Here is a 26,578-nt window from a genome sequence, read left to right as displayed (position 1 = left end):
TATCCTGCTGCAGGGTACAGAGCAGGCTTTGAACAAACTTCAGCAGCACTTTCCAGAGCTGCATGTTTTGGCTGTCAGTGGAAACTACTGTACAGATAAGAAACCATCTGCAATCAACTGGATAGAAGGCAGAGGAAAATCTGCCGTCTGTGAGGCCACCATCCCTGCTAATGTAGTCAGAGAGGTAGGTTTAAGTGCACCTTGTTTACAAGACATTTTGTGTCTGGTAAATTAGCCCCTTCAGGGACATACAGTAATGGCCACTCCTCACCAAATTGGGGCCTTGAGTGAAATTTTATTTGGAGAACCCCTGGCCCACCTCTCCCCATCCCTATTTTAAGTGGGGTACCAGACTTTTACTTCCAGACAGGTAGTAAAAAATGTATAGCATAATTCAGAATGTTAAAACTGTTAGTTTCCTAAAAAGAACACAAAGTATTGAGGCTGTTCCTTCCTAAAAAGAAAAGATCAGTGCCAAGATATAAAATTTCTTGCAGTTATAGTTATATATAGTTATAGTAGAGTAATAGAGACCATTGGTTCTCAACTGTTGTCACAATGGGACCCACATTTTTCTACAGCTACATACCTAAATAAATTGTCCAACAGAAGCCTGCAGATGACTACAGATGTGATTTATTAGCTGGAAAATGCAATACGGGCATAGCCTGAACCCTCACACAGTACCACAACAAATTTAAGAACAATAAATCCCATCTGTAGTCATCTGCAGGTTTCTGTTGCACAATTTATTTAGGTATGTCATCTCAAAAAATGAAAACACAGTGGAACCTCGATATAACGGACTAATAGGGTCGGGGGGTGAGGGTCATCCGCTATAGCCGATTGGCCGTTACATTGAAGCACTTTATTTTATTTTTTGAGGCCATATGCACCAATATTACTGTACAGTACAAAATTATTAATTTGAAGGTTTTTTTTGTGTCCTAAAATGCCCAGGACAGAGCAAAGTTTAACACGCATCTGCAACATCGCGTGGTCCTCGGGGACAGTGCCTCTGAATTGGCAGGCTGTGGTGGTGGTCCCCCTTTTTAAGAAGGGGGACCGGAGGTTGTGTTCCAACTACAGGGGGATCAAACTCCTCAGCCTTCCTGGTAAGGTCTATTCAGGGGTGCTGGAGAGGAGGGTCCGTCGGGAAGTTGAATCTCAGATTCAGGAGGAGCCGTGTGGTTTTCGTCCTGGCCTTGGAACAGTGAACCAGCTCTACACTCTTAGCAGGGTCCTCGAGGGTGCATGGGAGTTCGCCCAACCAGTCTACATGTGTTTTGTGGACTTGGAAAAGGCGTTCGACCGTGTCCCTCAAGGTGTCCTGTGGGGAGTGCTTCGGGAGTATGGGGTACCGAACCCCCTGATACGGGCTGTTCGATCCCTGTACGACCGGAGTCAGAGTTTGGTCCGCATATCCGGCAGTAAGTCGGACTTGTTTCCGGTGAGGGTTGGACTGCGCCAAGGCTGCCCTTTGTCACCGATTCTGTTCATAACTTTTCTGGACAGAATTTCTAGGCGCAGCCGAGGCGTAGAGGGGGTCCGGTTTGGTGGCCTCAGTATTGCATCTCTGCTTTTTGCAGATGATGTGGTTCTGTTGGCTTCATCAAGCCGTGATCTCCAACTCTCACTGGAGCGGTTCGCAGCAGAGTGTGAAGCGGCTGGGATGAAAATCAGCACCTCCAAATCTGAGACCATGGTCCTCAGTCGGATAAGGGTGGAGTGGCCTCTCCGGGTCGGGAATGACATCCTGCCCCAAGTGGAGGAGTTCAAGTATCTTGGGGTCTTGTTCACGTGTGAGGGACGAATGGAACGGTAGATCGATAGGCGGATCGGTGCAGCGTCTGCAGTGATGCGGACTTTGTATCGATCCGTTGTGGTAAAGAAGGAGCTAAGCCGGAAGGCGAAGCTCTCGATTTACCTGTCAATCTACGTTCCTACTCTCACCTATGGTTACGAGCTGTGGGTCGTGACTGAAAGTACAAGATCCCGGCCGAAGTGAGTTTCCTCCGCAGGGTGTCCGCGCTCTCCTTTAGAGATAAGGTGAGAAGCTTGGTCATCCGGGAGGATCTCAGAGTAGAGCCGCTGCTCCTTCACATCGAGAAGAGCCAGATGAGGTGGCTGGGGCATCTGATTCGGACGCCTCCCTGGTGAGGTGTTCCGGGAGGAGACCCCGGGGACGACCCAGGACACGCTGGAGAGACTACATCCTTCGGCTGGCCTGAGAATGCCTTGGGATCCCCCCGGAAGACCTGGATGAAGTGGCTGGGGAGAGGGAAGTCTGGGCGTCCTTGCTAAAGCTACTGCCCCCGCGATCCGACCTCGGATAAGCGGTAGAAAATGGATGGATGGATGGAATTTGATAGTTGACCAAAAAACTGTAGAGAAAACGGTTCAGCAGCTGAAACCATCAACGAGCTGTCTTGACTCAATACCATCTGACTTGTTCAAAGCTATTGCTAAGTCTGTGCCAGCTCATTTGCAGCAAATCAATTGCTCACTTCAGTCAGGCGAGTTTCCTAAATCTCTTAAAGTAGCTGCCATTAAGGCTCTTCTCAAAAATAGAACCCTGGACGCTTCCATGTTAGCAAGCGATAGACCCAACTCAAATCTCCCTTTCATGGCCAAGATTGTTGAGAAAGTTATATTTAATCAACTCAGCAATTTCTTAAACTTAAATTGCCTTTTTGACAAATTTCAATCAGGTTTCCGAACTCATTACTCATTAAATGATATAAGGTTGACTACTGACTCAGGAAAGGTGTCAATTCTGGTCTGGTAGGTCCTCGGTGTGGCTTTTGATACGGTAGATCATAATCTACTGCTGAACAGGTTGGAAACGTGGGTAGGACTAAATGGAACAGTCCTTAAATGGTTCAGCTCCTACCTGGAGGAAATGAGTTATTTTGTAACCATTGGAAGTGTTCAATCTCATCGAATGGCAATGACCTATGGGGTCCTTCAAGGGTCAGTTATTGGACTCCTCGTGTTCAGCCTGTATATGCTACCCTTGGGTCAAATTCGTCAGAACTTTAATTTTGACTATCATAGCTATGCAGATGACACACAGTTATATCAAGCAGTGTCTCCAGATGACTACAGTTCAATTGAGGTGTTGTGTCACTGTCTAAAACTGATACATATCTGGATGAGGCAAAGTTTTCTTCTATTAAACCACAATAAAACTGAGATTTTTGGTAATAAAGAAAAGAGGATTGCTGTTAGTAAATACCTGGAGTCACTCTCTTTAAAAACCAAAGACCAAGTCCCAAACCTTGGTGTTCTGATAGATTCCGACCTGACTTTCAACAGTCATATCAAATGAATTACTAAAACTGCGTTCTACCATCTGAAGAACATATCCATAGTGAAGGCTTGCATGTGTCTAGCAGACCAGGAGAAGCTCATCCATGCTTTTATCTCAAGTAGACTTGACTATTGTAATGGTCTTCTGACTGGACTCCCTAAAAAGAGCATTAAACAGCTGCAGCTCATTCAGAATGCTGCAGCTCGGGTTCTGACTAGAACAAAGAGGTCAGAGCATATTACTCCAATTCTAAAGTCTTTACACTGGCTTCCAGTCACTTTTAGAATAGATTTTAACGTTCTGTTACTGGTCTATAAATCACTAAACGGTTTAGGTCCTGAATACATGAATGAAATGCTAATGGAATATAAACCCAGTAGGGCTCTGAGATCGACAGATTCAGGTCAAATAGTGGAGCACAGAGTCCAAACCAAACAAGGTTAAGCAGCATTTAGAGCATTTCTACTTTTACATATTTCTTGCACTGTATGCTGTTTTAATTGTAGTTTTTTCACTTCGTTTTAAATGTTTATAAGCATTTTTTTTTTTTTTTGCTTTTAATCATGTAAAGCACATTGAGTTACCTTGTGTATGAAATGCGCTATATAAATAAATTTGCTTTGCTTAATGAGGTTAAAAACTGTAAAGTGATTTGTTGGGTTGGCCGTGGAACAGTGAACCAGCTCTACACTCTTAGCAGGGTCCTCGAGGGTGCATGAGAGTTCGCCCAAGTAGTCTACATGTGTTTTGTGGACTTGGAGAAGGCGTTCGACCGTGTCCCTCGAGGTGTCCTGTGGGGAGTGCTTCGGGAGTATGGGGTACCGAACCCCGATACTGTTCGATCCCTGTACGACCGGAGTCAGAGTTTGGTCCGCATATCCGGCAGTAAGTCAGACTTGTTTCCGGTGAGGGTTGGACTGCGCCAAGGCTGCCCATTTAAACAGTTCCAAGATGTCGTTATAAAAGGTCTTTGGAGTATGTGCTGGTTAACAATGTAAGCCAACATGAATCTGTGCCAACACTGCACCTCTGCTTACCTTTTGGCTCTGACATTATAAGTGCTTCTATCTGTATGTAGGTTTTATCACAGTTTTTTGGGGTGGTTACTTACCTTGAGCACTGTATCATAGGTTTTGAAGACCTCGACAGAAGCTCTGGTGGAGGTGAACATCAATAAAAACCTCGTGGGCTCGGCTATGGCAGGCAGCATCGGTGGATTTAACGCACATGCAGCGAACCTGGTAGCAGCCATATACATTGCCTGTGGACAGGTAATACTAATAAAATCATATCGCCGCTCATTCCAATTGCATTCCTTGCTTCATAGTGTGTGTGCACCACAGGATCCTGCCCAGTCAGTGAGCAGCAGTAACTGCATCACCCTGATGGAGGTTTCAGGCCCAACAGCTGAAGATCTTTACATCAGCTGCACCATGCCCTCAATAGAGCTCGGCACTGTAGGTGGTGGAACAAACCTGCTTCCCCAGCAAGCTTGCCTCCAGGTATCAGATGATCAGAAGCACGACGATTATATAGTATTTTGGGCAGCTCAAATTGCCATTTTATCACAAGATTTTTTCTTTTTTTGTTAAAGAAAATGTCGTTTTTAATTGACATTATTTGGCCAATTTAGTCGTTAAAAATCTTGAGTCAGGAATTTTGTGCGTGTCCAGATGCTGGGCGTACAGGGGCCCAGTGAGGCTTGTCCAGGGGAGAATGCCAGGCAGCTCGCCAAGGTGGTGTGTGCCACTGTGCTGGCTGGAGAGCTGTCACTCATGGCTGCTCTGGCAGCTGGCCACCTGGTCAAGAGTCACATGACACATAACAGGTAGGTGTTTTTTTTTTTTTCATATGGATAAAAGTGACCCGATTTCGGAGATTTTGAGATACGAGCCGTCGTTTGGCCAATTTCTTTCTTTGACCTGCGAGCGCAGACTTGAGATACGAGTTTAATGCCATTTTCAGTTGAAGTTTACTGTCAAACTAAACATAAAACTAGAAGTACACGGAACAAAAACACTTTTGGTTTTGCTCCCATTTTTCGTGAGCTGGACTCCAAGATCTAAAACTTTTTCTACATACACAAAAGGCCATTTCCCTCAAATATTGTTCACAAATCTGTCTAAATCTGTGTTAGTGAGCATTTTTCCTTTGTCGAGATAATCCATCCCACCTCACAGGTGTGGCATATCAAGATTCTGATTAGACAGCATGATTATTGCACAGGTGTGCCATAAAATGGATGGATGTATATGAAGGTAAGAGTCAAATGGCAGAAGTTAAAGTAAATTTACTCCATCATAAACGTAATGATGAATGTGTAAAGACCAAAGCATGTAGTTTTAAAGTAAGTGCAAACCATAGGCCATCCCAAACCCGGATAAATGCAGAGGGGTGCGTCAGCAGTGGCATCCGGGTTAAAACTTTGCCAAACAAATGAGTGTACATCCAAAGAATTACATACTGGATCGGTCGTGGCCAGTGTTAACAACATCCGCCACCGGCCCCGGTGGAAACTCAGCTACTGTGGGTCGAAGACAAAGGAGAGGTGGAAAGTGGGTTATTAGACAGAAACAGAAGAGGAAAAAAAAAAAAAAATAAAATGTGATTATTAAGAAATGGGCGGCACTGGTTAGCACATCTGCCTCACAGTTCTGAGGTCCGGGGTTCAATCCCCGGCCCCGCCAGTGTGGAGTTTGTTAACAACGTCCGCCACCGGCGCCGTCAACCTGCAGTGCACCATGGGAAATTCAGCTACTGTGGGTCGAAGAAGAGGTGGAAAGCGAGTTCTTCGGCAGAAAGAGAAGAGGAAAGCACAGAGCCTAGAACTGAATGTGGGGACTTTGAATGTTGGGACTATGACAGGAAAAGCTTGGAGTTGGTTGACATGATTAGGAGAAAGGTAGATACGTGGTCTGCAATTGGCTGGCAACTCGTTCAGGGTGTACCCCGCCTCTTGCCCAGAGTCAGCTGGGTCTCATTGCTGGGTGGCTGTTCAGCAATGATGCCGGCTTTCGTTATAGCTCGGACAACAGTCGCCTAGGCATCCACAATCCATTCACGTGGTGGCGTAACTCGCCCGGCGCTGCCTGCCAGTCTTAGTAAAGGTGTGTTCGCCGTCTCTCATCCATCGCTCCCTTCAATTTGAACGCCCTGTTTACACCAATGTCCAGCGGTTGGAGTTGTTAATCCTCCCGGCCATTTTCGGGGGTCCTTAGCCAAAAAAATTTTGTTTTGCAGCATACCGGTAGTACAATATACCTACCGGAGGCGTGGTGGAGGTAAGTGTACGTAGCTTTGCGTAATGTACTCTAATTGGTTTATCGCTGCCAGCGTACATAGTGTACGTATTACGTCCCTATGTCGGCGGGAAATGGTCCGACAGTCAATCAAGCGGTGCGCTTACCAACAACATTTTTACAGATTTTGGAACTCATTGCACACATAAGGCGCACCGGGTTAGAAGGCGCACCGTCGATTTTTGAGAAAATTAAAGGCTTTTAAGTGCGCCTTACAGTGCGGAAAATACGGTAGCTAAGAATGTCTTGGAGGTGAAAAGAGTGTCAGATCGAGTGATGAGGCTGAAACTTGAAATTAACGGTGTTATGTATAATGTAATTAGTGGCTATGCCCCACAGGTAGGATGTGACCTCGAGATGAAAAATTAATTCTGAAATGAGCTAGACGAAGTAGTTCTGAGCATCTCAGACAGAGAGTCGTGATTTGAGCAGATTGTAATGGACATGTTAGTGAAGGAAACAGTAGTGATGAAGAAGTGACGGTTAAGTTCCGCACACAGGGAAGGAACTTGGAGGGACAGATGGTGGTAGACTTTGCAGGCAGGAACATAGGGTGACCTACAAGAGCGGAGGTAGAAGCACACAGGTGGATTACATCTTGTGCAGGCGATATAATCTAAGGAGGTTACCGACTACCGGTAGTGGTAGGCGAGAGTGTGGTGGAGACTACATAGGGGATAGTGGTGTGTAAGATGACTCTGGGGGTGGGGAGGAAGATTAAGAAGACAAAGGCAGAGCAGAGAACCATGTGGTGGAAGCTGAGAAAGGAAGCATATGTGAAGAGTGAGTGTCTTTTTGAGAAGAAGTGAGACAGGCTCTTGGTGAACAGGAGGAGCTTCCAGAAGATTGGAACACTACAGCCAAGGTGATCAGAGAGACAGGCAGGAGAATATTTGGTGTATCTTCTGGTAGCAAATGGGTGAAGGAGACTTGGTGGTGGAACCTCAAAGTACAGGAAATCATACAAGAGGTTAGTTAAGAAGAAGTGGGACACTGAGAGGACCAAGGAGAGGAGACAAGAATACATGGAAATGTGACGTAGGGCAAAGGTAGAGGTGACAAAGGCCAAACAAGAGACGGATGATGACATATATGCCAGGTTGGACACTAAAGCAGGAGAGAAAGATCTATACAGGTTGGCCAGAGTGATAGAGATGGGAAACAGCAGGTTGGTGTGATGAGGGAAAAAGATTTAAATGTGTTGACTGGTGCCAATAGTGGTTGGACAGATGGAAAGAATACTTTGCAGAGTTAATGAATGAGGAAAATGAGAGAGAAGAAAGAGTAGAAGAGGTAAGTGTGGTGGACCAGGAAGTGGCCATGATTAGTAAGGGGAAAGTTAGAAAGGCATGAAAGAGGATGAAAAATCGAAAGGCAGTTGACCCTGATGACATTCCTGAGGAGGTATGGAAGCATCTACGAGAGGTGGCTGTGGAGTTTTTGACCAGCTTGTTCAACATAATTGTTGCGGGTGAGAAGATGCCTGAGGAATGGAGGAAAAGTGTGCTGGTGCCCATTTTTAAGAACAAGGGTGATGTGAGGCTACAGGGAGAAGAGATAGCGAGGGTGGAGGGTGGTGAGTGTGGTAAGGAAGCGAAGAAACTGGTCCAAGCAGGTTGGAACGGGTGGAGGAAGGTGTCAGGTGTGTTACGTGACAGAAGAGTCTCTGCTAGGATGAAGGGTAACGTTTATCAAACAGTGGTGAGGCCAGCCATGATGTACGGATTAGAGACAGCGGCACTGAAGCGACAACAGGAAGCAGAGCTGGAGGTGGCGGAAATGAAGATGTTGAGGTTCGCTCTCAGAGTGACAAGGTTGGATAAAATTAGAAATGAGCTCATCAGAGGGACAGCCAAGGTTCGATGTTTTGGAGACAAAGTTAGAGAGAGCAGACTTGGATGGTTTGGAGACGTCCAGAGGAGAAATAGTGAGTATATTGGTAGAAGGATGATGAGGATGGAGCTGCCAGGCAAGAGAGCTAGGTTTATCGGTGTAGTGAGGGAAGACATGAGGGCAGTTGGTGTTGGAGAGGAGGATGAGATCGGCTTACATGGAAAAGGATGACGCGCTGTGTCTACCCCTAACCAGACAAGCTGAAAGGAAAAGAAGAATATTAGTTTTCCCCCCAAAAGAGGGGGGGAAACTGTAGTGATCCTGAAAAAGAAAAGTGACTCAACTTACCCCAGTCTCCCCACTCACAGTCATATATTCACGTCCTCTGCAGGGAGCTACGATAACGTGCGCCTCCATGAACAGTATATCCGTCTTCTGTCTTATACTACCCCCGCGTGCCTTCGGCGGACACACCAGGAGGAGCAGCAAAATGGCTATTCAATAGATGCAATGTGTAACAAAAACTGTTTAATTAATTACTTTTTCATTCGAATTCATTAATTTTTCCTACTTCCTTGGTTAGAATTTAAAGAAAGGCTGCAGACTTTTGAAAGGTTGGACAAATCTTGGATCAAAACAGGTTGCTTTAATCTACTTGTTGTGCTGTTATTAATGTTTTTGGGATGTGGGAGGAATCCGGAGTGCCTGTAGAAACCCACACAGGCATGGGGAGAACATGCAAAGTCCACACAGACGGGGCCGTGATTTGAAACCGTGATTTGAACCCCGGTCCTCAGAACTGTGAGGCGGATGTGCTAACCAGTCTCCACCGTGCCGCTGGAAAATATATCGTCCTAAAAAACATTTTATTAAAAAAACTAAACGCCTAATGAGAGAAAGAGCAATTGATAACACAAAAATATTGTCCAAACGGTATAAAAACTAGAGTAACAACTGTAATAAAAATCTGCAATATAAATCCATTGGTGAAGAGCTTGTAATTCTTGATTTGAGAGTGATTGTTTAGAGAAAGGACATCACAAGGCATCAACTAGCTAAATCCTAAACTTATTTTAAGGTGATGTTTAAAAAATGTAATTCTGTCTTTAGATCCAAGGTGGACCTCCAAGAGAGTGTGGGAACCTGCACCAAGCAAGCATCCTGAGAAGGCACCATTGCTCCCCTCCGTGAGCCCTGCCACTGACTGAATCAGTTAGGCACTGAAATGATTGCAGACTTTGTGTTTTCAAAACAAGTATTTAGTCTGATCACGCTGCGTTCTGTTTCTCTTCAACCATGTCCACCATTTTTTTCCATGTGAATTGAGGTCTTGTAAAATCATGGAACAATAAATGCACATCGTTAACTTAATTTATTTTTAGCATTTATTTTGAGATGCATGAAGACTGCCGCACACCGAGCGACACGGCTGAATCCGACTGAACTGTCGTGGTTTGGCAACTGTTTCCATAAGTGGCCAAAAAGTCTGCCACTGGTTTTGCTGCAATTCAAAATTTGAATCATCAGCGCACACCGTCGCAACTTATAGCCAATCAAATGCACATAAGCGGCATCGTGCAGTGTGCAGCAGGCCTGAGGCACTTAAAATAAATATTCTCTTAAATGCTGTTTAAAATGGGAGTTTGGCTGGAAGAGCTTTGCAGTAGGTTGTGAGTTCCATCTGTGACTTCATAAGTGATGTACCAGCAACTGCTGCCAGCATCTGTGGAATTTGTGATCCTCCCTGCTACCGTTAAGGCTTCATGGGAGAGTGGAATCTCGACAAAACGGACCGTCTGGACTGAACAATGTGTCCAAAAATAGTTTCCATTTGTCACTTAAACTGCTGTTGACAATCTGTCAGTGCTAAAATTGGCCACTGTTGTTTACTGGCGCTGTGGCGCAATGCAAGCAGAGAATGGGACTGACGTATTTCCAGGTCACAGAAAAAAATAGCTCCAGTTCCAAAAGACTTTCCTTCCGTGCCTACATGGCGGCCATGTTGAATGTGGGGCAGTGACGTGGCGGCCATGTCGTGATGGATATATCGGTTGTATATTGTACATAGACTCACGGCGCAGAGAGAGAGCGGCATGTCGGCAGTGTGAACTCTGAGGAGTACAAACACAAGTCTCTGGAGTTTGGAACATGCTATTGTTGATACAGTAAATGTTTTTTTTTTTTTTTTTTTTGTCAAGCCATTCGCGCCTTTGGCAACGGATTTGGAACTAGGAAGCACATGAATTCCTGGCGGCTCATGACCAAGCACACCTGCGTGGTAAATTTGGATAACATCTGAAAGTTTTTTTTTTTTTTTTTATATATATATTTGCAATAACGTCACTTTACAATAACTATGTTTTAGGCCATGAAAAAAAACCAACCTACAAAACAATAATTTTGTACTGTACATAAATATGGGTGCGTATGGCCTCAGTGCTTCATTATAATGGACAATTGGCTATATCGGACGACCCCCACCCCCGTACTAGTCCATTCTATTGAGGTTCCACTGTATAAGAATTATGTAGCAAATCAATTCATCATTCTAGTAATACATGTTTCAATTGTCAATTGACCTGTGTACTGCATTGCAGCACCAAATGACCAGCAAATTACTTATAGTACATGTGTTTTGTAAACTGGCAGGAACTATTTATTGACTTTCATGTCGTCCTGAGTAATTTCATGATGATGGGAAGACATGGATGGCACTGGGACTGGTTCACACAGCTGACTTTGATAGGTGGATGTGTGGGTGGCTGTCTCTTAACATGCCCTGCGATGGACTGACAACCAGTCCAGAGTGTATGAAGTCAGTTGGGATAGGCTCCAGCTTTCTTGTGACCCTGACGAGGAGAACAAGCAACAAAGAGATGGATGGATGGTGTAGTGGCGGCACTTGCAACTCACCACTGATGATATTTCATATTTGGGGAAACAATGTTATGAATTTTGTCATGGTCTGTGTTTTGGTTTGGGTTGCGTTTAGTTTTGTTCCATGTTTGTCGTGTGCTCATTTAGTTACTGTGTCCACCTGCTTTCGTCTACCTTCTGCCTTGTGTCGACCAATCAGCTCTCAGCAGCCACTCGTGTCTTGTCCAGGTGTTCCTCATTGTCTCGTCAATCTGTTTGTATTTAGTTCCCTGGTTTCTTCCAGTTCTTGTCGGTTCATTGTCATTTTCAGGTGTCATTTTCTCCATCTGTGCCACGTCTTAGTTACCAGTCATGTTTTGTTTCCAGTTTTAGGTTTGTTCAAGTGTTTCTTTGTTACTTTGATGATCTGTTGTGGGACTTTGTTTAGTTTGCTTTTCCCATGTTCGCCTTTTTTTGGGAATTAAATATAATTTTTTGAGACTCTTGCCTCCTTGCTTCCCTGCACATGGGTCCTCCACGTTTTTGCCTTGCCCTTCCTCTCCTTCGACAACCCCAACCGTGACAAATTTATCAACACAAAGTCCCTCCCGTTGCAAAAATGTTGGTGATATTTTGTAAAAAAAAAAAATTATCTTTTGTGTACACAGCAGAAGCGTGATTGGGTCTAACTATGGGAAGTGTGTGAAAGGGCAACCCCTGCTGTAGGGATCTCTGCTCTGTCAGTCATGATTCCATTGCATTCAATGAGGAGGGAGTTCAAAGCACTCACCAGTACACAGCGCTTCAATGTGGAAACCTGCTGCTTTCCTTCCTGTCATCTCTTTTATGGTCCTCATCTGACAGGGTGCTCTGTATATCAAACAGTTCAAAGAACTCCGACTTGGCCAGCAAACGGTTACTTAATCGTCGAGGACGACAAACATCTTGACGGAACGCTCCCGTTGTTGTCTCGGATGAACTCTCACGAGGCAGATCTTGAGCAGGATCGAGGTTCGCATACCTGTGTGCAGTTTCTTCCAGCGATGACTCCACTTTTTCGTCCTCTGGGATTTCCATGACTGCATCTAGTGGTTGAAAATGGAACCACACCAAAAATAAATACTAAACCGGAAACAGAATACAAACACGCACTACTCTTGGTAACATACAGTACGTAAAAGGAGTTCTGAGACGTAAAAAGGCCCAAGACCATGAAGACATTTAAAAACCAATAAAATCAAAAATCAATTCTGAAACACACAGGGAGCCAATACAGTGATTTTTAAATCGGTCTAATATGGTTCCGCTTTCTGGTCTTCGTCGGGACACGTGCCACAGAATTCTGTAGTCATTGTAAACATGCAATGCTCTTTTTGGGAAGACCAGAAAGCAGGGCATTACAGTAGACGGTCCGATTAGTGATAAAAGCATGCATTACCGTCGCTGTTGGCCCGAGAGAGACAGGGGTGGAGTCTGTCTATATTCTTCAAGTGCTGAAAAACTATTTTTGTAAAATGTTTAATGTGTGAGATAAACGTGAGCTCAAGGCAGATTTTTCACTTATGAGGGATTCAAGGATAATGTTCGCACTTTAGTTAAAAGTTTCTCTCTCTGGGCCTCAGGACCGATGACTAAAACTTCAGTTTTGTCCTGGTTAAGCTGGAGAAAGTTCTCTCCCATCCAGGACTTCTCTAAATTACAGTTAAAAAGAGCATCCATTGGATTGGTGTCATCAGAAGACACAGATGTACAGCTGCGTGTCCTCTGCAGAACTGTGGAAGCTCAGTCCGTGTCTCCTGATGACGCTGCCGAGAGGGAGCATATAGAAATGGAACAATAAAGGACCTAAAATTGAACCCTGAGGCAAACCACGTTGCTTCATAGACATTTGAAAAGCATGTATCTGAATTTACATAAAATTCACAGTGAGGTAGGACAAAAACCATTTATGCATAGTACCAAAGAAGCCAACCAGATGGTTTAGTCTATTAAAAGAACAGAGTGGTCTACTGTATCAAAAGCGGCGCTTAGATCCAGCAGAACCAACATAGTTAATTTTGGGCAGTCAAGAATGTTTCTAAAATGATTTCAAATCTTGACAGGGGCAGTGTCGGTGCTGTGGCATACCCTGAAACCAGACTGATACTTTTCAGAAATATTTCAATTAGCTAAAAAGTTATTTGAATAAAAACTGGTCGAGGATTGGGTCCTGAAGACGTGATGGGCCTCACTGTGGAGAAGTGTCTCAGCAGGGGCAAAACTGTCTAGTGTTTCCTCAGGTAAAGAAAGACACTCAGATGTGGTTAAAACCATGTCATGAGAAGATACAATTTGCATCTGACAGTGTCTATGTGGAAAGTTATCAGTATCTTTATAGTGCAGGAATGTGCATGTGTGTGTGTTTATAGTGTGATCAGTTTAAACAAAAACTAGTGTGTGTGGCCAAGTGTTCTGTAGGCATTCGCATGAATATAAAAATATACCCTACAACTCCCCCCTCTTAAGGTGGCCTCACAAAGCACGGTGTGGTGGTGTGCCTATGCGTGTAGTAAACGGTCGACTGGGACTTGTCTGCACACAGCAAATCAGCAAACAATTTACCAACAGCTTTCCCTACGACAGGTTAGGCCTTCCTCCTCTAGGTCATCCATGAGGGCAACGCGCTGCGCCACCTGATAGGGCGGAGGTTTGTCTCGTCACCCCACCGCACGGTCGATGTGTCGCAGAATCAGGGCTCTAACAGCAACCACAAAGTAAAACAAACATAGCTATTAGTGAGACAGACCACTGACTAAACCATTTGTTTAATAATCGGTTAAAGGGTTGGAAAGTGTCATGAACGGAACAGAGGATAGGACCCAAAAATGCATGACTCCAAAACAAATGGACAGTTTCCAAAAAGAGAGGTTTAATAGACGGGCATAGGTCAGTACACAGGCAGGCAATCCAAGAAAGGCAACAGTATCCAAAAACATGAGGCAAAGAGGCAAGGCCGATAATCGGAACAGGGTCAAGTCTTACTGTAAGTTTGTGACGTGGAAACAAGGAATGCTGGAACGCGACGACAAGGTACAACGAACTGGCAACGAGAGGGAATGAGACACAAGGTTAAATACAATAGGTAATTAGGGTGAACGAGGCACAGGTGGTGAAGATGCTCACAGGAGCAGGTGTGTGTGAAACAGGGGGGAAGACAAAACCCGGAACACACACACATGACAGAAAGCCTTGAATCCTCCTTTAATTAATTCTTTGAGCCTGTCTAGTGTTTTGGTCAGACTTCCATCGGGGGCGGTGTTGTTGGGGATAAAAGTGCAGCGTACTTCACCAAACATGGCACACACACTACCCTTTTCCGCCAACAGGGAGTCCAGCGCCAATCTGTTTCAATATGCCACCAAGGACGTGGCGGAAGATTGGGCATGTATGGCTTCAAAACCGTCCCTGGTGAAATTGCTCAGTCCCTGGACATTGTAAAGGATATCATTAATTCTATCTGCATTTGTATTCGGGGCAATCCAAACAAAAATTTAATCAAACTCGTCTAGTACCCCGTGAGTTACTCCAATGTAAACTAGGCTCCCGTCCTCTGAACCGGTCCGGCATCGTCGAGAGAGGTGATCGTGTGTGTAACCTTCCCCAAGAACCTGAGCCACGTCAAACACATGTATTAGGGGGTCAAGAGGGTAACCAGCACACAAACACCAGCTCAGTTGGGGGGGCAGGTACCCATACAGGCTGCGGCCCCCGTAGAACCACCCAACTTTGCCGCGTGTCGTAGTTAATTTTCCCGCTATGGGGGCTCTGGTGATTTTTATTGCTACTGAGCACACTGATTCAGATTTTTCTCATTTTGGTGGATTCAGTATATGTCATGTTTTTCCATCAATGTTGGGAAAGACAAACGAGTTCAAAGTTCAGTTCACCGTTTCAAAAATGAACTAGTTCAGTTCATAGTTAATAATTAAACATTTTGAACTAATTTCATAGATCCAAAAATGAACTAGTTCATAGTTCTTGTTTTTTTCTTCTTCAATATGTTGCTGAGGTGTAGTGATACACTCGCCTGACTTTGGTGCGGGCAGCGTGGGTTCAGTTCCGACTCACTGACGGTGTGAATGTGAGTGCGAATGGTTGTCCGTGTCTACATGTGCCCTGCGACTGTCTGGCGACCAGTTCAGGTTGTTGTCCGCCTTTCGCCCGAAGTCAGCTGGGATAGGCTCCAGCGCCCCGTGACCCTAACCAGGATAAGCGGTGTTGCTGATGTGCTATTACCCTCAAAATGCTGGCATTTCATTTCCCCCTCGTTTTCCTCCATTCATGTCACACTCATAGCCAGCTGCAGCCTTTACCCTAAAATCCCCAAAACATGAGAAAAATTTTGTTGCTTGAATGGTTTTTAAAAAAAATTAGGAATTAAACCAAAAACAGGACTTTTGTCCTAAATGTGCAAAAAAAAAACATCCAAAAAAACGTGCAACACAGTATGATAACTTTCCATTCTTTGCAGCTCTGGCTGACTAGCAAAATATTTTATCTTATCCAGTCTTATATTCCGTCCATCCATCCATTTTCTTTACCGCTTCTCCCCACTAGGGTCATGGGCTGCTGGAGCCTATCCCAGCTATCTTCAGGCAGGAGGCGGGGTACACCCTGAACCGGTCACCAGCCAATCGCACGGCACATAGAAACAAACAACCATTCGCACTCACATTCACAGCTACGGGCAATTTAGAATCTTCAATCAACCCACCACGCATGTTTTTGGGATGTGGGAGGAAACCGGAGTGCCCAGAGAAAACCCACCCAGGGACGGGGAGAACATGCAAACTCCACACAGGCGGGGCCAGGATTTGAACCCCGGTCCTCAGAACTGTGAGGCTGATGTGCTAACTAATATTACAAAACAAAATAAATTCCATATTATGACTGTGTCTGCGATTGGCTGGCGACCAGTTCAGGTTGTACCCCGCCTCTCGCCTGAAGATAGCTGGGATAGGCTCCAGATGGATGGATTAGGACAGTGTGCTCGTACAGTGTTTTAACTAAAACTTTCTGATACAAATCATAATTTTCCGAACTAAGAACATATTCTCTCCCATTTATGGAGTGTCCCTGAACGCACCACGCACATACAAGTACGCCGTTTTTACGGTGATCTATGAAGGCTCGTAAATAGTTAAACTTTCGTTCGAAAACAGTTCACAGACACCAGAATGAGCGCGTTCTCAATAACGGTCATCAGGCAGAAATGAATTAAACTTTTAATTACTAAATTCATTAAGTTCATTTCACGTACGTCCAAAATATGAACTAGTTCATGAACTCTCGTTCATTGAAGTCGTTCAGATACAACACTATTTTCCATTGTTTTACATCAATGAAGTAAGAGAAGAGAAAGCCTGCTATTGTTCACAATCGTATCTCGTCTTTCAGGAAGAAAGTGGGGGCTGCTACAGCCACTGAGACAGGAAGAAGCAATACAAGCTGCAACTATGGAACAAGAAATTATGGAATAATACACAGGAATTATGAAATAATAAAAGAATACAGGCTATGTTAATAATTTACCATAATATACTCCTCTGGGAGCCATAGCTTTTCAGGTAATACACGTGTGATTACTACGTGTAGGAAGAAAAGCGGGAGGTGCTACTGTACGAGGTGCCAAGGGGTAATTTAATGATGAATAAAGGGTCATTTGTGTAATGATTATAGCAAATGCATATTTGCCTAGTAACAATGGTTCATGTGAATGCTGCTTATACCTCCGAACAGTAGGGGGCGTTCGGGGTCCGTGAGTGGAGTAAGCGTAGAGGAGAGACGTCTGTACACATGATACCATCAAGTCCGATATAAAGTATATTCTTCTTCAAGTAACAGCGTTGTTATTGAGAACCCACAACGAAAACCATACAACCTTTGAACCTTTCTTTTGTTAGAACTGTCTACCTGAGGCCAATCAGATATGTCAATTATTTGGGTCAGAGGACAAGTGTGAATTGCCTGTATAATTATGAATGACTGAAGTAAACAGCGGGGTATCTCATTCACAACAGCTGGAAGGAAGGTACGTTCTTAGTCAGTACACTCTGATCACCTTGGCTGTAGTGGTTCAGTCTTCTGGAAACTCTTCCTGTCCACCGAGAGCCTGTCTCACCTCTTCATAAAAAGCCGCACAAGACTCTTCCTTTCTTAGCTTCCACCACATGGTTCTCTTCTCTGCCTTTGTCTTCCTAATCTTCCTCCCCACCACCAGTCATCTTACACACCACCATCCTGTGCTGTCGAGCCACACTCTCCCCTACCACTACCTTACAGTCGGTAACCTCCTTCAGATTACATCGTCTGCACAAGATGTAATCCACCTGCGTGTTTCTACCTCCGCTCTTGTAGGTCACCCTATGTTCTTGCCTTTTCTGGAAAAAAAGTGTTCACTACAGCCATTTCCATCCTTTTTGCAAACTCTACCACCATCTGTCCCTCAAAGTTCCTTTCCTGGATGCCGTACTTACCCATCACTTCGTCATCACCCCTATTGCCTTCACCAACATGTCCATTACAAGCTGGACCAATTACGACTCTCTCTCTGTCTGGGATGCTCAGAACTACTTTGTCTAGCTCCTTCCAGAATTTCTCGTTCACCTCCAGTTCACATCCTACCTGTGGGGCATAGCCGCTAATCACATTATACATAACACCCTCAATTTCAAGTTTCAGCCTCATCACTCGATCTGATACTCTTTTCAACGCCAAGACATTCTTAGCTAACTCTTCCTTTAAAATAACCCCTACTCCATTTCTCTTCCCATCTACACCATGGTAAAATAATTTAAACCTGCCCCTAAACTTCTAACCTTACTGCCTTTCCACCTGGTCTCCTGGACACACTATCAATCTTTCTCCTAATCATCATGTCAACCAACTCCCGAGATTTTCATGTCATAGTCCAAACATTCAAAGTCCCCACATTCAATTCTAGGCTCTGTGCTTTCCTCTTCTCCCGCGTGGAACCTGCTTCCACCTCTCCTTCATCTTCGACCCACAGTAGCTGAATTTCCACCGGGGCCCTGCAGGTTAACGATGCCGGGGGCGGACATTGTTAACCCGGGCCACGACCGATCTGGTATGGAATTCTTTAGCTGAACGCTCATATTTGTTTGGCAAAGTTTTAAGCAGGATGCCCTTCCTGACGCAATCCTCTGCATTTATCTGGGCTTGGGTCCGGCCTACAGTTTGCAGTGGCTTGTGCTCCCCCCCATAGGGCTGCATTAGAATGAAACCACTATACCGATGTATCAAAATGGTGAGCAGAAGTGTGCTAACAGACAGCCACTTAGCTCAACAAAGAGGATGGATGTGGACTGTGGAAACGGTAATGGCTCATCCAGCAGTTCTCCCTGGAATTTACATGGAGCAAAGCCCAAAGATATGGGACAACATCTAAAAGGGAGGACACAACACCAGCAGATCACCGAGGAATCCGGCTGGCCTGCCTTGCGTGCTTCTTCAACCTCGAGTGAGCGGCCGTCGTTCGGCTACAGCGAAGGGCAAGAAAAAAAGGACGTGAGTCAATGCAAAATATTGACTTACAAATAGATTTGAGCCACTTTTACAAGACCCTGGCCAAGAATTCTCATCCCCCACCACCACTGAAAGGTATGAAACTAAATCATACAATAAAAAAATGGCACCCCAAACGTTAATTGTTGGTGATGGAGCTGTCAAGGATGTGAAACGTTTTTTTCAGTGAGAACACCAAAGTACTGTCTTTTAACAATGACATGGTGTCTGATATCTCTTTAAAAAAAATCCTGGAGCTCACTAATGAGCACCCAACTGTGAAACCTGTCATTATACACACAGGGGCCCTGGATGTTGTCAAGCAGCAATCAGAGGTACTGAAGCGAGATTTCATTGCTCTCCTAACAAAAGTGCAATGTTTGGATGCTGAGGTTTTCATCAGAATCAGAATCATCTTTATTTGCCAAGTATGTCCAAAAAACACACAAGGATTCGCCCGGAGTTCCTCAAGGCTCTGGATGTTGTAGGGCTGTCCTGGTTAACACGCCTCTGCAACATCGCGTGGACATCGGGGACAGTGCCTCTGGATTGGCAGACTGGGTTGGTGATCCCCCTTTTTAAGAAGGGGGACCGGAGGGTGTGTTCCAACTACAGGGGGATCACACTCCTTAGTCTCCCTGTTAAGGTCTATTCAGGAGTGCTGGAGAGGATGGTCCGTCGGGAAGTTGAATCTCAGATTCAGGAGGAGCAGTGTTCCTGGCTGTGGAACAGTGGACCAGCTCTACACCCTTGGTAGGGTCCTCGAGGGTGCATGGGAGTTCGCCCAACCAGTCTACATGTGTTTTGTGGACTTGGAGAAGGCGTTCGACCGTGTCCATCGGGGGGTCCTGTGGGGGGTGCTTCGGGAGTATGGGGTACCGAACCCCCTGATACGGGCTGTTCGGTCCCTGGAAGTCTGGGCATCCCTGCTAAAGCTACTGCCCCCGTGACCCGACCTCGGATAAGCGGTAGAAGATGGATGGATGGATGGATGATCAAGGTTCGAATATGGAAAAAAGACGGTGTTATTGCTGATTTTTTTAAGTCATTATTTCAGTGTAAAGAAATTATACTGGGTGATTTTAGCTCTTTTGAATATCTCAGTTTTTTAGTTAAAGGTGACCGAAAGGTTATTGTTTTCATAATTTATAGAACTCCAAGATACAATATAAAATTCATGGAGGATTTTTCAGAACTGGTGTCAGTTATATATTATAGTTGTACTGACGACAAAATTTTTTTCATAATGGGAGACTTTAACATTCATGTTGACAATAATATGGAAAAAAAATCTAAAACTCTTTGCTATACGAGACACATTTGACCTCTCTTAACATTAAGAGTCCAACACACACTCAAGGTCACATCTTAGACCTGGTCATCTCTAAGGATGTTGAAATTCAATCAATTGACATTAAGGATATGGCTATTTCTGACCATTTTTGTGTATTCTTTGAATTCCAGATTCTTCCAAAAGTTCAGACAACCTCTATGTCTATTAAGAAAAGGTACATAAATGAGAGTACCGCCACTAAGTTTATGGAGACCATAGCTGTGCCACAAACTGTGAATGCGGAGACAGTTGATGAACTTTTGTTTAATTTCACCTGGAAAATCTCAAATGTCATGAATGAACTCCAAATTGACTATGACCTCTACGGACAAAGTCTTTGCAATTTTAACCAAGAGTTAGTCAGGGCTAGACAGCAACACTTTTCTGAAATTATCAGTTGGAACTTCAACAATACTTGGACTCTGTTTGCTGTGGTTGACAAGCTCACAACTCCCCCGAATCAGATAGCTCCAGAACTCCTAACAGCTAATAAATGTTATGAATTTGCCTTTTATTTTAGTGAAATAATACAATCCATCAGCTTGAATATCAACAAAAAATCAGCAAAATGATAAAATTATACTACATCTGAAGCCACCCAAGAAAAACCCTATTACCATGTCAGAATTTGATACAGTTGACCAAAAAACTGTAGAGAAAACGGTTCACCAGCTGAAACTTTCAATGAGCTGTCTTGACTCAATACCATCTGACTTGTTCAAAGCTATTGCATAGTCTGTGCTAGCTGATTTGCAGCAAATAATAAATTGCTCACTTCAGTCAGACGAGTTTCCTAAAGCTCTTAAAGTAGCTGCCATTAAGCCTCTTCTAAAAAATAGAACGCTGGACGCTTCCATGTTAGCAAGCTATAGACCCATCTCAAATCTCCCTTTCATAGCCAAGATTGTTGAGAAAGTTATTTTTAATCATTCATTCATTCATTCATCTACCATTCCGCTTATCCTCACTAGGGTCGCGGGTGTGCTGGATACTATTCCCAGCAATCAACTCAGCAATTTCTTGAACTTAAATTGACTTTTTCCACAAATTTCAATCAGGTTTCCGCTAAAGTATATGAGGTGGAATACTGACTCGGGGAAGTTGTCAATTCTGGTCTTGTTGGACCTCAGTGCAGCTTTTGATACGGTAGATCATAATATACTGCTGAACAGGTTGGAAACGTGGGTAGGACTAAATGGAACAGTCCTTAAATGGTTCAGGTCTTACCTAGAGGAAAGGAGGTATTTTATAACCACTGGAAGTGTTCAATCTTATCGAATGGCAATGACCTATGGGGTCCCTCAAGGGTCAGTTCTTGGACCCCTCGTGTTCAGTCTGTATATGCTACCCTTGGGTCAAATTCTCAAGAACTTTAATTTTGACTATCATAGCTATGCAGATGACACACAGTTATATCAAGCAGTGTCTCCAGATGACTACAGTTCAATTGAGGTGTTGTGTCACTGTCTAAAACCGATACATATCTGGATTAGCCAAAATCTTCTTCAATTAAACCACAACAAAACTGAGATAATTGTTTTTGGCAATAAAGAAAAGAGGATTGCTGTTAGTAAATACCTGGAGTCACTCTCTTTAAAAACTAAAGCCAAAGTCCGAAATGTTGGTGTTCTTGATAGATTCCGACCTGACTTTCAACAGTCATATCAAATCAATTACTAAAACTGCCCTCTACCATCTGAAGAACATATCCAGAGTGAAGGCTTGCACGTGCCAAGCAGACCAGGAGAAGCTCATCCATGCTTTTAGCTCAACTAGACTTGACTTTTGGAATGGTCTTCTGACTGGACTCCCAGAAAAGAGCATTAAACAGCTGCAGCTCATTCAGAATGCTGCAGCTCGGTTTCTGACCAGAACAAAGAGGTCAGAGCATATTACTCCAATTCTAAAGTCTTTACACTGGCTTCCAGTCAGCTTTAGAACAGATTTTAAAGTTCTGATACTGGTCTATAAATCACTAACCGGTTTACAGAGTCCAAAGCAAACATGGTGAAGCAGCATTTAGCTATTATGCTGCACACAAATGGAATAAGTTGCCAACAGAAGTGACTTCAGCCCCAAGTGTGAATGTTTTGAAGTCCAGATTAAAAACTATTATTTTTTTCTCATGCAGTTGCACTTTTAAATATTTTTTGCACTGTACTCTGTTTTAATTGTACTTCTATTTTATTTTATTTTTTTTCTTGCTTTAAATGTCTATAAACTGTTCTTTTTTCTTTGTTTTTAAATGCTTTTTAATCATGGAAAGCACATTGAGTTACCTTGTGTATGATTATATCTATACCTTTTTATTGATATAATATTAATCTTCCAATTATGAAGGCAAATTTTTTGTTCACCAGTGGATTAAAGGTTGCAACGAGGTACCTTTCCGGAGCAGTTTGTTGGCTTCGAACTTCGTATCCTCCAAGTACTTCTGGTTCATCTCACTCTGATCGGCTAGGAAAGGAAAGTTCCTAAGCAAAAACGAGAATCCGAAAGGGCCCAACGTTATTTTTCCATAATATGCCCCCTTTATTCATTTTCTGTACCGCTTACCCTCACTGGGGTCACAAGCGCGCTGGAGCCTATCCCAGCCATCTTCGGGTGAGAGGCGGGGTACACCCTGAACTGGTCACCAGCCCATCGCAGGGTACATATAAACAAACAATCATTCGCACTCACATTCACAACTACGGGCAATTTAGAGTCTTCAATTAACTTACCATGCATGTTTTTGGGATGTGGGAGGAAGCCGGCGTACCCGGAGAAAACCCACGCAGGCACAGGAAGAACATGCAAACTCCACACAGGCGAGGCCGGATTTGAACCTGGGTCCTCAGAACTGTGAGGCAGATGTGCTAACCAGTAATCCACCGTTCCGCCCGCCACCTTTAAGATTTAAAAAAATAAATCAATCAATAAGAAATTACAAAAAAAAAAATGAAAAATGAAGATGAAGTTGCATGGAGATGAAGTAGATTCAGACTATTTACACTAACGAGCGCTTGGTTGAAAACAATGACACAGGCGGCTATTGGAAGACCATTTACGGTAAAATTTAGATAAAGGTCCTTTAGTGTCCTTTATATCAGCAGAACTGTAGGGTTAATGGCTCATGTGCTGAAACAAACATATACAATATGAGATTTATTCATGGAAGTCTGACCAAATTGGAGGAAAAATGTCGAAAAACAAAATGTTGCAAATGAATGAAAACGTTGTGGATGAAATTAATTAATTTCCAATTCCTAACTGATGAAGTTACTACTTAATCTCCTAGGATACCTGCTAAACTGAGTGATGCAAATAATAGAAGTGATTTCATTGGAAAAAAATAAACGAGCTTTAGTTGCAAATTCTGTTTGTTTCTGTCCTCATTTAATCAGATTAAATACCTGAATGAACAGATTTGAAATTGAGACGTTTCAATCCGTTGTGGCCACAAGAGGGAGCTCGGATACTGGAGAATAAAGGGTCGCATGAAACGGTCCAGCCATCCGTGTCCTGTACCGCTGGTTGGGCTTAGGGTCACTGGGGTGCTGGAGCCTATGCCAACTCAGTTGGAGAAAAGAAGCATCACAACAGATCCAGTTGGAATGAACAACTAACCAGATTGACTTTATATCGACTTCAGGTAATGTGCTGATCAGACAGGTGAGAATTCTATAGCGCGTTAGGCGCATACACACACATTTATATATATATATATATATATATATATATATATATATATATATATATATATATATGCATCCATTTTCAACACCGCATATCCTGGTTAGGGTCGCAATGGCGCTGTAGCCTATCCCAGCTGACTTCGCGCGAAAGGCGGACTGCACCCTGAACTGGTCGCCAGTCAGTCGCAGGGCACATATAGACACGGACAACCACACTCAGATTCACAACGTCACTGAGTGGGAACTGAACCCACGCTGCCCGCACCAAAGCCAGGCGAGTGTACCACAGCATGGTATATATATATACACTCCTTCGTTATTTTAGCTGTGTGCTTAGGGTCATTGTTTTGTTGGAAGGTGAACCTTCGGCCGAGTCTGAGGTTCTGAGCACTCTGGAGAAGGTTTTCGCCGCATTCATCTTTCCTTCGATTGCAACCAGTCTCCCTGTCCCTGCAAAACACCCCACATCATGATGCTGCCACCAACATGCTTCACTGTTGGGACTGTATTGGACGGGTGATGAGCATGGTTTTCTCCACACATACCGCTTAGAATTAAGGTCAAAAAGTCTTGGTCTCATCAGACCAGATAATCTTATTTCTCACCATCTTGTAGTCCTTCAGGTTTTTGTTTTTTTTAAGCAAACTCCATGCGGGCTTTCATGTGTCTTGCACTGAGGAGAGGCTTCCGTCGGGCCACTCTGCCCTAAAGCCCCGACTGGTGGAGGGCTGCAGTGATGGTTGGACTTTCTAGAACTTTCTCCCATCTCCCGACTTCCTTTCTGGATCTCAGCCACAGTGATCTTTGGGTTCTTCTTTACCTCTCTCACCAAGGCTCTTCTCCCCCGATTGCTCAGATTGGCCAGACGGACAGCTCTGGGAAGGGTTCTGGTCGTCCCAAACGTCTTCCATCTCAGGATTATGGAGGCCACTGTGATCTTAGGAACCTTAAGTGCAGCAGAATTGTTTTTGTAACCTTGGCCAGATCCGTGCCTTGCCACAATTCTGTCTGTGAGCTCTTCAGGCAGTTCCTTTGACCTCATGATTCTCATTTGCTCTGACATGCACTGTGAGCTGTAAGGTCTTATATAGACAGGTGTGTGGCTTTCCTAATCAGGTCCAATCAGTATAATCAAACACAGCTGGACTCAAGCGAAGGTGTAGAACCATTTTAAGGATCCATCCATCCATTTTTTGAGCCGCTTATCCTCACAAGGGCCGCAGGGGTGCAGGAGCCTATCCCAGCTATCTTCGGGCAGGAGGCGGGGTACACCCTGAACTGGTTGCCAGCCAATTGCAGCATTTTAAGGATGATCAGCAGAAATGGACAGCACCTGAGTTAAATATTTGAGTGTCACAGCAACGGATCTGAATATTTATGGCTTTGTGATGTTTCAGTTTTTCTTTTTTAATAAATCAGCAAGATTTCAACAATTACATCTTTTTTTCTGTCAATATGGGGTGGTGTGTGTACATTAACGAGGAAAAAATAAATTTTTTTCAATGATTTTCACAAATGGCTGCAATATAACAAAGAGTGACAAATGTAAGGGGTCTGAAAAGTTTCCATACCCACTGTGTGTGTGTGTATATATATATATATATATATATATATATATATATACATATATATATAGACATATTACTGCTACTCAATACTACTTAATGTCTGTGCATCCCTCATATAAACAAAAAATATTGAAAATTTCAAAATAAGGTGGAATTTAAGTTGAAATAAAAGAATCATATTACCTGTTATTATTCTCTATTATTCTCTTATTATGACTCTGTTGGTTTCCCTTCACTTCATAGTAGCCCTGGTGGTCTGTTATCCAATCCATTCCATAGAGAATGCCGTTATTTATCTAGTCCACATTTGGTCTTGCAGTTTCGACCTGCGGCTTGTGTGGTTCACCTGATAATAACGATCGTAATTATTATAACAAATGACTGGAAGCAACAGTTGGAAGGATGAACATACGAACATAAGTCTTCATCACTGCTACTAGTAACAATTAGTTAGCGCCAGCTAACAGCAGAAAGTCCCATGCTACTTAGCGAGCTAGTTAGTCTGAAATGTACGGTGGAGGTACTAGTTATTTAGATGAAGAGGTTTATAGAGTGAGCTGAGCTCATTCACATAATGTATGATTATCATCGGTGGGTAATAATATAATAATTATTATTGGGTCTGAGACTAAACCATCATATCTGATGACGATTATTTAAATGTTGAGCTACAGCAAAAGAACTAAGCACTAAGAGCGCAGGTGGAGATGAGCTTGAGATGTGACACATGGAGCGTCAGATGAATCTTGAGGGATTGTGGATGTTTTAGCTGAACAGATGTGGGATGGAGGATTTTGCCCCTACGCCTTGTACTCAGGCGTAAGGGCACGACGAAGGTCTGCGAGTCGTTTGTTCCTTTCAGCGGACCGGTCACCCTGACGTCCTTCCAAATGGTCTGGAGGTGATCCCTCACCGCGGGAATCACCACCGCATGCTCTTTTTCCCTAAACAACGGAGGTTGGAAACCATAACAGGCCATGAATGGGGACATACCAGTGGCGGAGCTGGTGAGAGAGTTGTGGGCATATTCAATCCAGGGGAGGAATGTGCTCCAGGAAGTGAGGCCGATTCCAGGGACTGATTAGCCTGCTCCGTCTAGCCATTGGACTGAGGATGGTAACCGAAAGACAGGCTGG

The 26,578-nt window shown here is 43.9% G+C and overlaps 1 protein-coding gene and 1 long non-coding RNA gene across 5 annotated transcripts in view; one reads left to right on the top strand and one right to left on the bottom strand.

The window, feature by feature from the left end:
- Nucleotides 1–11,802, top strand: part of LOC133475443 (3-hydroxy-3-methylglutaryl-coenzyme A reductase-like) — a 29,205-nt gene extending 17,403 nt beyond the window's left edge. Inside the window, exons 16-20 of the mRNA XM_061768301.1 lie at nt 14–184; nt 4,444–4,584; nt 4,657–4,815; nt 4,987–5,141; nt 9,556–11,802. Of these exons, the coding sequence (XP_061624285.1) occupies nt 14–184; nt 4,444–4,584; nt 4,657–4,815; nt 4,987–5,141; nt 9,556–9,610 (681 nt within the window). The 3' untranslated portion in view covers nt 9,611–11,802. The remainder of the gene's footprint in view (nt 1–13; nt 185–4,443; nt 4,585–4,656; nt 4,816–4,986; nt 5,142–9,555) is intronic.
- LOC133475459 (uncharacterized) overlaps nt 1–23,730 on the bottom strand; it is a 34,854-nt gene extending 11,124 nt beyond the window's left edge. Inside the window, exons 1-8 of one of the 4 annotated variants that reach the window (XR_009787856.1) lie at nt 23,593–23,730; nt 22,921–23,086; nt 22,754–22,825; nt 22,583–22,671; nt 13,903–14,037; nt 12,323–12,386; nt 12,092–12,171; nt 11,013–11,294 (exon numbers count right to left, since the gene is read on the bottom strand). This is a non-coding gene — a long non-coding RNA (uncharacterized LOC133475459). Of the gene's footprint in view, nt 1–5,169; nt 5,838–11,012; nt 11,295–12,091; nt 12,172–12,322; nt 12,387–13,902; nt 14,038–14,322; nt 14,671–22,582; nt 22,672–22,753; nt 22,826–22,920; nt 23,087–23,592 lie in introns of those variants that run through there. The other 3 variants (XR_009787855.1, XR_009787853.1, XR_009787854.1) reach the window with 3 other exon arrangements.
- Nucleotides 23,731–26,578: the final 2,848 nt, after the last annotated feature.

Source organism: Phyllopteryx taeniolatus, chromosome 3 (assembly GCF_024500385.1).
Source record: "Phyllopteryx taeniolatus isolate TA_2022b chromosome 3, UOR_Ptae_1.2, whole genome shotgun sequence".
NCBI lineage: Eukaryota > Metazoa > Chordata > Actinopteri > Syngnathiformes > Syngnathidae > Phyllopteryx > Phyllopteryx taeniolatus.
Note: the sequence above shows the minus strand (reverse complement) of the source record. Positions and strands in the feature narration are given on the sequence as shown.